The following is a 16,202-nucleotide window of genomic DNA, read 5'->3' on the forward strand; positions in this document are numbered from 1 at the left end:
AATACTTTTCCGGTATATACAAGCATGTGAACAAATATGAGAAAACATTTTAATTTGTGTTAACAGCCCCGGAGAGCAGCTTGTGAAGTTACAGTGTTGGCTGAATGCTTTTAAAATTTACTGCCAAAGCAAAGCCTTCTAAGCTTTTCAGTACAGTTACCAGAGGAGAATAGTGGAATTCTGAATGATAAATGTTTCTACATGGCAGGCGGTTTTCATTCATAAATGACAGCGGTCACCCATTAACCTCTAATAACTGGCCAGAATCAGAATATCAATCATGGAAGTATTGCAGTTTAGTTTCCGTCCTAATGACTGCTTTAAGGCTTGAGTGTGTAAATCACTTTGGATTGTCTCCAGTTTATTGCCAAAGCACAATGGTCTTTGGGTTTTTATACTAATGAGTTTGACTCTTCTACCCTTCCACAGCTCTCTCTGTGCAGAGAGCAACCAGCAGGAAATTAAGTCATGAACCGGGACTAAAAACCTCTGTCATACATGTGCTTTATGTCAGTTTAATGCCTTCATCAATTAGGTATCTAAAGGTGTGATTCTTGGTGAGTCAGGTGTTTTTAATTGTAGCTCTGATATACACAAACCTCTTGCACAGCCTTCCATAGTAATCCCAGAAGGTGGCTGGCATTATTATGTTCACCAAGACTGAGTTTTAGAGCCTTCCTCTGTGGAGCCTGCTTCAGAATCCATGGCTCTGTCCACTGTGTTGGCAAATGAACTGATGGCGCTATCAGCAAACAGCAGCCTGAAGCTTCAGCACGCACAAGCTGACCTTGCTTCATTCTGGATACTGGCTGCCAGTCAATATTCCTCTCTGTTGCAACGGGAAATTGTATTTCTGTTGCCTTTCACCACAACCTATTTATGTGAGTCAGGGTTTTCCATTGTGACTGTAACAAAATCAAAGGTAAGGAACAAACTGAAAGCAGGCTACACTCTGCATGTCAGCCTCTCACTCATTTTGCCACGACTTGATCCCATTATTTCCCAGAAGAAAGCCCAAGTGTCTCACAGAGTGTAAGCAGAGTATTTATATTGGTCATTACAGCTGACAGTGGCATAACATATATTTACAGCCAAGATTATTTATTTTGTGTTGTATTTTATGTTTTTTTCCCTCATTTACTGTATGTGACAAGGTGGTCCTCAGAAATATTTTAACAATGAAACATAGGCCTTAAATTACAAAAGGCTGAAAACCCCCTTTCCTAATAAGGTCACAAAATCTTTTGGGTCACAATAATATAAATGTATTTTATACAATCTTTGTCTTTTATTTCTATGAAAACATGCACACTAGGCAGTAACTTAGATTAAGCCACATATAAGGAAGGTGATGGCCAACTGAAAGAATAAATGTTTCCTTTGAGGTCTTTGACAAGTACATCACTTACTTTCTACTGACAGTGCATGTGAGTCTGCATATTTCTCTGTAAGGGTGGGGGTGTTTAAAATCTGAAATATTAATCTGGTGGCTAAAGCTGCCTGGCCTCTATTCCGAGCCAGCAGCTTGCACTCTGAGCTCATTTTGTCATTTTTTGTTCAAAACGCGATGGAGCCAAAGCTTTAAATATCCAGCTGCCAAAACAGTGTATGAAGCTGCTGCATCTTTGCTGGGTCACATATGTTTTTCCTCTGTTTGGCAACTAGATTAGGCCACACATGGCCTGCATTGGCTTTAATTCACTTTAATTAATTCATTTCAACATTTGGAATCACAGGGACTGATTTCACTGAGCACCAGTAGGTTTGAACAATCATAGTCAATGGCTGATAGATTAGCTCTTTGGCAGTGTTATTTACTAGGCATCGGTGACTCTCTCTCTCTCTCCCCGTCTATGTCATTGTCTCTCGCACTTTGTTGAATAAATGTCAATAGACTTCTGGTCACTCACTGAATTGAATTGACTCAGTAAAAGAGATCGCCTGGACAGAGGTGGGGGCAGAGAGCACAAATCAGTTCCCAGGGCCCTTACTGTTGGTATTCAATATGTGCACACACATTCACTCACAGTACACACCAATGTCAGGATATGATTGCTCGTGTATTTTATACTGCACTTTTGTACTGTATATACATGTGGGAGTGCTTCTTGCGCTTCAGTGCATTTGTTTATGGTGACCTGTCAAGAAACAATGATTCATCATAGGGCTGACCTCCTGGTCTTAAACAGTTTTCCCATAGATTAAAAAAATGAATGACATGATATGGAAGTATATCCAACCAAAATGCTTGAGGGTGCACAAACCATGTTTCTAGCACTACTCAGTTCAGAATTTGAGAGCACATAGACACTGATTTGTCTGAGCAGAATCAGATCTGAGGGCGAGGGAGTATCCCTATTGCTTGCTCAAATTATCTGTTACGCTCTCAGATCCGAATCTGCTTTTACAAATCAGTGCCTTCACACTCTCAGATTCTGATTTGTAAACTGAATAGTGCTTAAAACTTGTTTTGTGCACATTCAAAGATTTTGGTGCCAAGTTTCACACAAAACCAGCTCGAAATGTGATTAGTGCACCCTCAAGCTTTACATGTGCTGGTAGGTGGATTTCATTAACTCAGTACAGAGCCAGACTCGTTGTTTTCCTCATTGTCAGTTTTTTTGGCTAAGCTGAAGGAAGTACATCCCTGTTAACACATTCAAAAAATTATGCTTATTCATTTTCTTGCAAAGAGTTAAATTGATACCTCTCTTATATGTATGGTAAATATGAAGTTACGGCCAGTAGCCAGTTAGCTTAACTTAGCCTAAATATCATCACAGAGGAAAAGAGCTAGTCTGATTCCATACCAAGGTAAACAAATACACCTACCAGTATGGAAGCACATCTCTGCCAAAGGTTTTGAAAGCACACAAAACATGTTTTGAATGCTATTCAGTTTGCAAGTCACAATTTGAGAGCGTGCAGACAGACTTTCACACAAAACCCAGTGCTGACATCTGAGAGTGCAGACCCAAACAGGCACATGCATGGCTGTGATCAGTCTCAAATCTGATTCTGCACTTACAAATATGTGCCTACACTCTCTCAAATGCTGAGTTACAAACTAAGTAGTGCTTGAAATGTGATTTGTGCCCCCTCAAACATTTTAGTGGATGTGTACTTCTCAGTACAGAGTCAGGGTAGCTGTGTTGATCTTTAGGCTAAGCTAAGCTAATTGGCTGCTGGCCATAGCCTCATATTTACCATACAAAAATGAGAGTGGTATTGATCTAACTCTCTGCAAGAAAGTAAATAAGTGTATTTCTTTGAATGTGTGTGTGTGAAAATGTTTTTTCCCAATCTTACTGAAACAACTCTCTGCTCACAGCACTGTCTTTGTTGACTTTAAATTCTTGTTATTCAGCAATAGCATTCTTATTACTTTTTGTAGATCCATGAAGTCATTACCTCAGCCTTACTACAGAGTTAATCATTGCATCATGAGGACAAATAATCGCTTCTTGTCTCAGGTGCCAGTATTACTCATGGTGGAGTTGTTTTTGCAACTGAGAAATGTGCTCTTGGGATGTGTGGTGTTTTGATTGTTCCCAGGGGGAATGCATCACCCTGCCTGCATACAGGGAGATGCTTTTCTTCTCCTAAGCATTCAACAAACTCAAAAACAGAGTTTTATCATGTGAAACTGGCAAGCTCAACACCTGCCTCATATGCGAAATGCCATATGGCGATGTTTGTGTTACACTGTGTGAGTTCAGCTATCTCAGCAGGAGGCCACAGTGTGATGGTGGTGAGCTGCTGTTACTGTATGTGATTCACTTCATATTTGTTGCCTGTACAAATGACATGCAGTGAACACCACTGTAAGGTGTTTATCTGTTCCAGTGTTCTGCAGATCTACACAGATACACTGAAAATTGCTTTCTGCTTTATCTGTTTTCAGCATGTTTTCCAGCCTGTGGCAACTCCAACACTTTCTAATGATGACACAATAGTCCACATTGTGCAGCTGATAAAAATGGCTGATTACTGCAATGAGACACCCTGTCACTGTAATTTACACAGATCCGACACTCCCACTCTGACTGCTGCTCAACCATGTTAATGCCTGAGCAAATGTCTCTGGCAATCAAACCCAGAAAGCCTAATTTAATCAACACGCACACTTCCACACAAATAATCCCACACTGTGATATTTATTCCTAACAACAATATATGTACTTGACATTTATTGTTCCTCTGTGTGTGTAATTATGCAGTTGTCTCAGTGTCATTGAATCAGTGAGAAGGACTTTACTGTAAGTTATCATTTCAGCTGCTGTCTCATTGAAAGGATGATGAGAAGCTACAGATGTAAGACTAAAGTTTGTTGGAAGTTTTGATAGGATAGTGAAGAAGGGAAAGTTGGGGTCTGGAGATTCTCCTTTGATGATGATGATGTGTGGTGGGTACCAGGTGTGGGTATAATTCCAGCATAAAATATCTGTGAATACAATATATCTAAACAACTGTTGGCTGGACTGTCCTAAAGGTTTGCACATTAATTGTTCCGAGAACAAGAATGATCTCCTGACTTTTCATCTGTCACCAGGAGCTTGACATTTGTGGTTTTTGGGTGAAATATCCACTGTCATGAAATTTAGTGTAGTGTAGAGATTAATATGCATAAATTTCTAATGATCCCAGGAATTTTTTATCTAGCACCATCACCGTGTCAGAGCTATTAAACTGTCCAAAATATTTATGATCATATTCCTGTAAAACCAATGACTTTCCCATCGGCCTCAGGTGAACTGTGGTTAGTGCCAATGTTGCATTCGATTCTTTTTACCACGCTAACTCTGAGAGACGAAGCAGTCCAAGTAACTTCAAAACAGTGCTAATTTATTCAATGAACACAGGTAAAAATTAACATTACACGCTCAGATATCTTATCCCCTGTGATCTTTTAGAATATTTTATCTGTGTCCTTTATTAAACTGCCCGTGTCTTTATATTCCTTTCTCACCAAATTCACCAGACATGTCCTGCAGCCAGCACTACCTGCCTCCAGAGACAAATTGTCTTTCCCTCCTGGCCCCTCCCTGCCAGTGGACAGCTCACTACAACTCCTGTTTACCCCATTCAGCTACATCAGTAGCCACCTTATTCTGAATTTATTCTGCCTTAGTTGTTTGTCTCCTTAGATCTTTCATTTAAAGAAAAAAGATATTGTGCCCAGTGTGCTCAGTTGTGTAGGGGTGCTTAAACTTTTCGTTCTGCAGAAAGGTCATCTGCAGCACAACACAGCTATGTAATCCGCATTTGCCAGTAAACCAAACCAAATCTGCAGCTCTGCAAACACAGTCAACAGGGTCAAAGTTCAGCTGATCTTAGCTAAGCAATGTCAATGGATATTGGAGGACAAAAATATAGCGACACCTCTGAATATAATGTTGTCTAATACAACACCACCTTTAAATATGACCTCAGTAATAAACATATGATTGAATTTATACATTTATGACAATTTCATCTAAAACTGAAACATTTTGAGCTTCAGAAACACAGATATTATGGTGGAAGTGTTGCTTTGAAGTGCATACAGTTGTACAGGTGTAACTAAAGAAGTGCCTGTGAGTGCAAACATTAAGCCATTTTATCTAAATTTCACACAATACAGCATTAACAAGACTGCACATATTTGTCTTTGTGTGTGAGTGGTAAACACATGTCCACACTAACATGACACTTTGAAAGGTAGTCAGAGGTTCATTAACATGTTTGTCCCTTATCCACAGTTGTTCTTTTCAATGTCACCCACTTCTGCATTATTCATTCCATCGCTTTACCTCCAACATTTTTGAGAGCGAACACTCAGAGCTCTGCAACAAATCTTATAAATTCTCTAATTATTATTCATACAGTCTCTGTCTACTTGCCCTTCCTCCCTTTCTGTCTTTTACACATACTCATACAGTAGTTATATGGAGATATCCTGCTTTCAAGAATACACACACACTTGTATGCAAACACTTTTTTCTTCCATTTCTCTCTGATCAGCACCACACAGCTCTGCAGGAAGGAGATAAAGTGTATTCTTCTTCTGCATTCCCCCCTGCTAGGGAAGATGGAAAAAAGAGCGTACAGTTAATCTTGAAGTACAAACAAAGACGTGCCAGTGATTTAGTGCCCATGCAACAGCATCACTTCTGCTGCTTGGATTTATAGTAAGTGTGTGTTTGACTGACTAAGGAGGCTGAGTGTCCCTCTGACCTCCACAGGCCATAAAGAAGAATGAAGGGTGTGACAGGTTGTGTGATGGAAGAGATAAAAGTAAAAGTGAGGAATGGAGGGAGGCTGTGGTCCCAACTGTAAGTGACATCTGATAAGTAGAATCAGACAGCTGACAGTGAAGAAGTGGTTTGGAGAAATGTGTCATTTACTGGAGCATGATGTGCACATTTACTGTTTTGTGCTCCTCCTACTGAGATGATGTCATATATATTAGTTTATTAGGCTTTATTTGTATAATTCATGCAGGACTGGAAGAGACAGGTTTAACATAGATTAAGAGCCACTAACGCCAGCAGGGCACCCCTCTGTAAACTGTGTGATGTAATTTTCTCCTCATGGGAGCAGCATTAGTGGAAGATGTATAATGATTCAGCAGCTAAGACAGCAGTTAATGGTAATAGCCCAGGAGAGCCTTCCATAGCCCAACAGGCTCATCGCGATGTGTGCGCCCTCGTGTGGCGGGTAGGTGAAGCGCGGACGCCGCGGGGGGTTTAAATGCCCCAACTGAGGAGGAGCTGCTCACAGTACGAAGGAGCTCTACACCGGGAAAAGTTTACCTCCAACTATTACACTTGGCTTAAAAGAGGGAGAAACAGCAGAGATGGCGACTGAAGCGCGGCAGCTGCCCCATCTCCACCTGGCTGAGCTCACCGCATCGCAGTTCCTGGACATCTGGAAACATTTTGACGCAGACGGTCAGTGCGCAGTGTCCACCAGCCTGATAGGAACGGGACAAATAGTTCAATCATTAGTGTTTAATAGAAGCTAAATTTTGACTTGTGGAACAAAAATGATTCACTGTATTACAACAGTTTTGTTACCATGTGCATCTTCTTCTTCCACTGAAGCGCTTAGCACCGATGCAGATGTTACAGTAGCTATAGTGTATTACTAAATGCTAAAAAAACGAGTTCATCTGAATCAAATACCAGCTGTCAGTTTGATTTCAGTTTTGAATTTTTACTTCTAAAATACTTCGTAGTAAAACTGTTCATTAGTTAGAGTTGAATGCTTTTACTTAGGTCCTATAACATCATTATGTTATGATTTGCTACAAATGTGTCAGAGCTTCCACAGTGCTGAGAGAAATTTAATAAGACTCTAGTTATAGGGAGGAGGCTGGAAAAGGGGGTAAAGAGAGAGGAAAGATAAGTGAGAGAGGAGGGAGGATGAAAAATGAAAGGAATGAGAGCGTGAAAGGGGGGAAGCAAAGATGACAGGATGAGAGAGAGAGAGAGAGAGGCGGGGAGAGAGTGTGAAAAGATGAAGGAGGAGAGGATGCCAGTGTTTTGGGAGTTTACTGGAAGGAGCTCCTCATTTTGAAAGCTTAAACTGGAGGGATGTGTATGTGAGTGTACATGTCTATCTGTAGTTGTGTGGACACATTTTAGTTATAAACCATCATTGTGAGGACATTTTGGCCCATCCTGGCCTTTCAGGGTAAGGGTCTGTGGTTAGTTGTGATTGTCAGTGAGTGTCCTCAGAACTATAGTGAGACAAGCATATGTGTGTGTGTGCTGGTAACAGCACATAGGCAGTGGTGCCAGATGTTTTACAACTAGCAATGCCACATAGTCAATATTTTACTGCAGTAAAAGTATGTAACTATTTAAGTATAGAAAGTAAAAGCATTATGCAGGTAGGCCTGGTTATGGATGATTGTTACTGACACATTAACATATTTGAGCAGCCAGTTAGTGACGTAATGGGTTCTGGTGGAGCTGGACCTATATTTTTAACGCAATCAGGTGTCATGATCTGTGGCACTTCCTGTGAGGAACCTTTACTCTGGGGTGGCTGTGGTTCAGGAGCAGGCAGAGCACGTTGTCTCATAACTGGAGGGCTGATCCCCAGCTTCTGCAGTTCACATGTCAAAGTGTCCTTGGGCAAGACACTGTACCCCAGGTGCTCCCAATGGCCACTGGTGTGTGTGAAGGGGCTATATCTTAACCCACTTAAGTGTGTAGAAAACCTATATATATGTAAGTCTGTTTATTTTGGTCCATTTCTGCTTCCAATTTGGCCCTCATGCATGCAGCTGTTTCCTGTCAGCCTAATTAAGTGATTCAGTATTTAAGTCCCCAGTCAACATTTGTTCCTCACCGGTTTTTCCTCGTACCACCCCCTTCTATTTGTCACTCCAGCCAGATTAACTTGCCGTGCTCTGCTTCTTTATACTCTACTAGTTACTGACCTGCTTTACTATGAACTTCACTTTTGCCCATTCCCTGCCTCCACCTGGCTCTCAGAGTATGACCTCTGCTTCCCCACAGTCTGGTCAGTAGCCTGCTTCCTGTCTGTTTGGTGCTGCCATGACACCTGTAAAGTGACTGATTTATGTCTTATCTGAAGTTTCTTGTAGATGACCCTGAGTTCTGCTGGCCTGGAGTTATTTGTAATATTTCTGACTTACAGTATTCTTACCTCCATCCAAAGTCTTCATAACCTGAAGGTACCTGTGAAGCCATGACCTGTTCATACACTTACCAAAGCTCATCTGAAGTTACTGATCCTGAGTTGTTGTTTTAAAATTAATTTTATGTCCTACTATTTGCCTGAGTTTATTTGTGTGTATGTTTTTCTTGCCTGCATCACCATCTGTTCATGTCTCTACATCTTTGCCAGTAAGGATTGTGTTTTTGTTACCAGTCATTACAGTCACCATATCATTAATCTGTTTATCATTAAATCATTATTTCCATTTCACTGTAACCTCCTTAGCCATCGTCTGCATCTGGGTTCAAAGACTAGAATCTTTACAGTTAAGTAGTTAAATACACAACAATTAGAGCTAAAATGATTAGTCTCTTAATCGGTTGAATATTTTTGGAGATTTAACTGTTGTTCAGACAGAACAAACTATCGTAGACATAATCTCATTCAACGTAAACATTTGTTTTCAGGGGATATGTTGCTGACAGATGCTGGCAAAGATAATGTCACGGCAACAGGTTTCTGGCTGTGACTACTTTGTATGGACTGCAGTAAAAACTAAGACAGAACAAGTTTGTATTTGAAGAACAAAACACCTTTTCCTCTTGACCATACAAATAAATTCAAGTGAGCAGCTCATCCAACTGAAGAGTGATATTACAGAACGTAGAAACATGTGGATAGTGGAAATATTCGGTCAGCTTTTGGAAGTGAGTCTTGGGCATCATCTTTTTTGTTGTTTTCCATCATTAGGGTAGAAAGATGGACTGTTTTTGAGGTACTGTTGCACAATCTGAGCTGATTACTGTTTGAAAATACTCTTAAGAGGGACAGGGCTGCATCTGCTCACTGTGCAGTGGTGCGCTTCATGTGGCAGCTGAGATTTGTATTGCAACCAAACTGACAGCGAGCCCCAGCGAACTGAGAACATGGTTACTTATGTGGGCTTTATCACAAGCCATGGGACTTGAACGGAATCATACTGCATCGTTTGTTTTCTTTCCCAAATGAGAGACTCTGTATTGCCTATCTCATGTTTCAGTTGTGTAGTACATCAGTCAATTATGTAACAGCAAAACGCACTAGAGTAAACGGAGCACATCATTTGTCATTTAGGCAATTCATTTAAGCTTTGGTTGATTCAAACCTTTGCAGGGAATAAGATTTTGTTCAAATTAGAAATCATAGGAGACCATACTGTAACTGTACAAGCTAGCAAATGAAAGTCAGTCAGGATGTACGTTGTATGTCCCATTACCTGCACTGTAGGTACACGAGTAGAAAATGGGCATCAAAAATAACTTCCCTCATTTTGGCATTTCCATTTTCTTGAAGGACAATAAAAACACATTCAGATCCATAAATGGTCGAGGCAGTTGGCCTTGATGCCTCAGTATGATTTTTGTTGTGATTTGTTGCTATACAAATTGAGTTGAACTGAATTACACACTATTTGCTTTAGCTGAGTGCAGGTCCTACTCTGCAGTGCTCCCCACCTCTGTGCTGACACCATTATACCCAATACGTTGTGCACATTCCTCTGCTTGCATGCATTTTGTCACACTTGATCACATTTTTTGTCACATTGGATCTGACTAAACCCCACTGTGCAGACCCAGCTGCAAAGAGTCAGCCAAGCATGGAGGATGCAGCACTGACTAACATAATTGTTGCTTTCAGTAACACTGAGTGAGTGTTACTGAGCCCCTCGGCGGTCACAGTGGAGAAAAATAAAAATATTTCTTTAAAAGTTTTGTTTGATAAGTTTAAGTGAACCGACCCTCCCCTCCTCCACTCCACCATTGATAGTACTGGGTAGACTGACAAGGAAAGGCACACACATTCATGTCCTCAAGAGAACAAACGAAAACCAATAACCGTCCCATCAGCCTCAGGTGTACACTGTGTACTAATTGACTGCTGGCTTGGCTAGGTCTCCCTTAAAAAATAAAAATTAGCAGGATCACTTATTAGCTTAACTATTCATACCAGCACAGTGGTTAGTGCTGTTGTCCCACAACAAGAAGATTCCAGGTTCCAGCCCCGGCCGACATGGGGCCTTTCTGTGTGCAGTTTGCATGTTCTTCCTGTGCCTGCATGGGTTCTCTCCAGATCCTACAGTCCAAAGACATGTTGATTGGTGACTCTAAGTTGCCCGTAGGAGTGTGTGTGGTTGTTTGTCTACATGTCAGTCCTGTGATAGACTGGCGACCTGTCCAGGGTGGACCCTGCCTCTTGCCCAATGTCAGCTGGGATTGGCTCCAGTCCCCTGTGACCCTATTCAGGAATAAGTGGTATAGATTATGGATGGAACTATTCATACCATGTATGAGCATTTCATTGATGGAATTTCTTGCTGATTTCACAGTTTTTTCAGATAGAGTTCAATAGAGAATTTGATTTGATTGACTAAAAGGGGCGATCCACTTATAATTTGGATGCTAACTGTTGGTAAGATAATACTTAGCAATTAATATCTGAATGATAAAGTAAAATAAAACTGAAGATGGATAAGAGTTTATGTGATGTCTTGTTGTATTGCTTTGTTTCTATGCCCAGAGCTTTGTGCTCCAAAGCACAGATGGTGACATGGATCAAATACATGAGACTATATGAGGAGATGGGAGGAAGAGGGGAAGTCAGAGAGAGAATGATCGGAAGGGAAAGGAGATGAGAGGATCAGAGGTTAAGAGATGAAGAGTGGAGCTGGGTGAATCTGCACTTTATGCTGTACTTTATGTTTTGATCTGAATTGAAAACAATTTAGAAACATATATTTTGTATGATAAAAGTCATAAGCCCTCAATCCCTTGCTTGGACTGTAGACAGAGGAGACTCATTCTTATGATCAAAAAGAGAGCAATGAGTGTCCTGTATGTTCTCCCATGACTTGTAGGCAAACCAGTGGAGTAAATTATTGCGTTAAGTTATCTCCAGCCATGTGACTGTCATAAGCAGTACAAATCCAGACACAAAGACAGAATGCTCCAGTAAGCATCAATCTGGCTGCCCACTTTCATCCTCTTAGGCAAGAAGTCACTCATTATACTGGTTACGCTCCAGCTGCACTGGACTCTTGTAGTCTGTGGTTTTTGCCTGCCGCAGCCCATCACTGAATTTCCAGAGTGTCTGCCACAGATAAATGTCAATTTGGCATGAATGCAGGATAATCTGTAGACCCAGGCTTGTTGTTTTGTGCCATGCCTTCACTTCATCAAAGTGAGTTTTTAGTTGTGTAGAGATAACATGATATTTCCCAGACTTCACTGAGGACATGGACATCGATGAGTCAGAACTGTAAAAAACTGATAACTTGGATTCAGTCACAGAGGACTTGAGGCTGGACTTGTACTTGGGTTTTGGTGACTGGTCCAAAATTTAAAACCCCCCAGCAACTTTTGATCTTCGATCAGCATCCTAGTCTTTAATCAGACTCTTGAACAGTCAACAAAGCTTCAGGGGTATTAAAACTTTAATTACATCATTTGTACCAGACTAATTTAGTTCCTCTGGCGCTCCTCCACAGGAAACGGTTACATCGAGGGAACGGAGCTGGAGGACTTCTTCAAAGAGCTGGAGACTGCAAGACGAGGAGCAGGCGTGGTGAGTGCAGCACATCATGAGTGAATAGAATGTCACATTGTGTTAAACTTTCACCGGTACATTTGTATGCTGCAGAACTGTTTACCACTTAATTTTTGATGGGAACAAATAAGTGCTGCCTGAACACTGGATGTCCACTGATAGCATTTTCTCAAATGTAGAACGTAGACTATTTGTGTACTGAAAGCCAGGTGTAAAAAGCCAACTTTCCTTTATTTTAGCAAAGTACCATAAAGTCCTAAATATAAGCAACTGAAATATGTTGTCTGTGAATGTTGCTAATAGATATAAATATAGGATAGAGTTTCCTCGTGGTGTTAATATGAAACGTGGCCTTGCATTTCATACAAAACTCAGGTTGCTGTTGCATTAGATGTATGTAAATGTAATTTGTAGGAGACAGGGCTGGATTAGTCAACATTACAAACAATGTTGAATATATTCTGTATATGTAAATCAAAGCCTGCATTATCCTATGTCGGTTTGATCTGTGACTGCAGGATCCTTCACATGCTGGGTTCAAAGAAAACATGAAGGAGTTCATGGCCAATTTTGACAAGAATGCTGATGGGAGAATAGAGCTGTCAGAGGTGAGAGAATAAATAAAATACAAGTCTCTCTGAGGCATATAGTAACGTATAGTGGTCCAGTTGTTAATATACACCAGCGGGTCAGCTCCAGCCTCTGCTCTTGTCTGTATCTTCACTGATAAAGTCAACATTATCAAAAGATTGTCTTAAAAACATAGCAACTGTTAAAATAAAGCTTATATTTCTAATGTTTCCTGTATTTATAGATTCAAATTTGAATAAAAAACAATGAATATTAGTGTCTTTATCTTTCAGCTGGCTCAGATTCTGCCTGCAGAGGAAAACTTCCTGCTCTGTTTCAGAGAATTTGTGCAATCCAGTTCTGAATTCATGGCCGTAAGCTTCTATATATTCATCTGTGTATTTTTTTATTTTATTTATGCCTCATGACATGCAGTGAATGCTCATTATACGGTATATTAGCACTGCTCTGTCAGACTCTCACACTCACTTATGATGACTCAATTTAGTGATTGGAAAGAATTTGGATTTGACTTGTACTATATGTTTTGGAGGGACAGTTGTTCAGTGACAAACTAGTAATCTTCACTGGGCTGTGAAATTTCAGCACATTTATTATAAGTTTAGTTACTAGATACTTTTCAGAACCAGATTAATACAAACATACACTACATATATATATATAAGATCTAGTTGTTCTGTGATGAAAATTCACAAGCGTAATTCAAATTAGATGCATACAGTATAAGCAAGTTAAAACAAGCCCTTCCCTTTACCGGCCTCAACATTAAATGTGATGTACACAGTAATGCATCACCAATTATAATACAACAATATGACATACAGAAATGTGAAATGTTCTGTTCTGCATAATGAGTACTTTTACTTTTAGTACTTTAAGTATGTTTTGATGCTAATACTTTTGTACTTTTACCTAATTCAACATTTTGAATGCAGGACTTTTACTTGTAACAGAGTATTTTTACACTTTTGTATTGCTACTTTTACTTAAGTAAAGGATCTGAGCACTTTTTCCACCACTGCTGGTGGGACACATGTTCAGCTGCCCCATGATTCCTTTTGTTTCCTTGTCAAGTTAAAATGCATGTGTCATGTGGAAACAGTTTAGTAAGGGTATAAAATGTTCATTTAAAGCCTGGATGCTCTGTCTAGGACTTAAACGCTTACAAAGTGCTGTACATTGTACTGAAAACAGCATTGTGTTGACATTTAAAGGTGTATTCATAAATCATTGATGTAAATTCTCTTAATGAACCTACAGTAAATTAAAGTTCATACTATACATAAATTAGCATTGTAAGATTCTAACCTTTGCTGTTGTTAGAAGCACAATTATACAACCTCTCTGCTTCAGTTGCATGTGTTGAAATAATTAGAGAGAAACTAGTGAGGCATCAGACATCTGTTGCCTTTGTGATTGAAAATGACTTGCACGTACTCACACGTGGCTGGGCTTTCAGTGGTGTGTCGTTCAGGCTGCTCTGTGTGCCGTAGCTATTCTCAGACAGCCATACATTATGAATGGACCACAGCTTTCTGCAGGGGAAAGGCAAGCAGCACTGGAGGGGTTAGGTGTTCATCTTTTTATAAGGGCTTTGACAAATTATTTACACAGTTTCAGATGACACCCTTGTACCACTGTCATTTCATTTTATTGTCATTGTTTTCTGCCAATTAAATGTGTATTTTTCACTTACTACACGTTTTATGAAAGCTACTACAACATTGTCACTCTTCTTCTACAGGCCTGGCGGAAGTATGACACTGACCGGAGTGGATACATTGAGTCAAATGAACTGAAGGTAAAACACAATATGGCCAAACTCTGACCAAAAAAAAATCAAATTAAAACTGATTCATTCACTGCTGCCCTGACAAAACTGCAGAAACATGAACACTTACTGTTCTTCACTCTGAGCCATGACACTTAGTTTCTGCCTTAGATATATAAAAAAGCCACCAGTCAGAATAATTATAGTGAGTAATTTGTATGAAGACACTGATGTCTAATATGTTTTTAAAAAATATATACTTACAGTATGTACATATTATTCACGTATGTCTGCTTTTTTTTTCATAACGTGTGGATGTATAATTTGAAAACCACAGATAAAACAGTAAATATACGCACACTGTCCGAATGACTGTGTAGTAATGATTGTAAACAATGATGTGATGTTTCTATGTCAGGCTGGTCGAGTAACGTGTCTGCTGAGGAAGCTGCTCTGCATGTACATGTGCACATTATGCACTCCACTGAACATTCTCACTGTCTTGTGAAAAACAATACCACATATCACCTTTAATAATAAATACTCCACTTCACATCCTGAGCTCTGTACAAAGACATCATTTAGATGTCATTTATTTTCAACATAACTTTTTTCTAAGAGACCATGTATATAATATTAAACATAAATGTTTCCATTTGATGTATTTGACCAGAATTAGCTTAAAGCTAATTTTCATGCTGCTAATTACATGCATTATATCATCTTATCATTGACCATCATGTTTTTTTCTCTGTTCAGAGCTTCCTGTCTGACCTGCTGAAGAAAGCTAACAGAAGCTATGATGACAAGAAGCTCAATGAGTACACACAGACAATTGTGAGTATCATTTGACAAGAATATGTTTTTACTTCTTCAAACTCCACTGTTTGATGGCAAGACAAAAGTCAGGCTATTGATTGCAGAAAATCCAACATATTTTTTCTATTTATCCATTGTGTACTAACATTACAATGATACCTCCTTTTCATTGAAATAAATTGCATTACAAAAAGACTATACTGTAGTTTATAACTGAAACTTTATCTTCACCTGCAAACATGTTCTTGGGCTTTGAAATTCTCAGAAAGTCTAAGAGATAAGGTGAAATTTCACCATTTCTGTGTAATGTTAACATCTATGCACAACATCAAAGCCTTCATGCCCAGTTCAGAAAGTAACACTCGCTGCTAAATAATGCAACTGAAACAACACCCCTAAAGGTTTGAATTTTAATATTCTGGACACCATATGCCTCATATAGAACCCTGAGACATCGGTTTTCTGTCCACCAGCATCAGTCAACCATGTGTGAGCTGAACACAGTAACAGCTGCATTAAATTTCACTTTAATGGCTGTATAATATGCATGCACATGTACAGTACATGATGCTATTTATTTACAGATTCCAGATAAATTCCCTGTTAATCTTCTTTATGTGCAGCTGAGGATGTTTGATCTTAATGGAGACGGTAAGCTGGGCCTCTCTGAGATGGCAAGGTGAGTGTAACTTCAGTTAGTCAGTTTAAAATGATAATTTTCAAAGGATGATGAGATGAAAATGATGAGTTGGAACTTACTTGGTGT

General features: G+C 39.7%; 1 protein-coding gene across 1 annotated transcript in view; it reads left to right on the plus strand.

The window, feature by feature from the left end:
• Positions 1 to 6,755: 6,755 nt before the first annotated feature.
• The window catches only part of LOC109965336 (calretinin), a 12,166-nt gene continuing 2,719 nt past the window's right edge, over positions 6,756 to 16,202 (plus strand). Inside the window, 7 exon segments of the mRNA XM_020609272.1 lie at positions 6,756 to 6,932; positions 12,197 to 12,273; positions 12,774 to 12,863; positions 13,119 to 13,199; positions 14,591 to 14,647; positions 15,377 to 15,454; positions 16,060 to 16,115. Of these exon segments, the coding sequence (XP_020464928.1) occupies positions 6,839 to 6,932; positions 12,197 to 12,273; positions 12,774 to 12,863; positions 13,119 to 13,199; positions 14,591 to 14,647; positions 15,377 to 15,454; positions 16,060 to 16,115 (533 nt within the window). The 5' untranslated portion in view covers positions 6,756 to 6,838.

The sequence above is a fragment of the Monopterus albus genome, unplaced genomic scaffold (assembly GCF_001952655.1).
Source record: "Monopterus albus unplaced genomic scaffold, M_albus_1.0 scaffold4.1, whole genome shotgun sequence".
Lineage (NCBI taxonomy): Eukaryota > Metazoa > Chordata > Actinopteri > Synbranchiformes > Synbranchidae > Monopterus > Monopterus albus.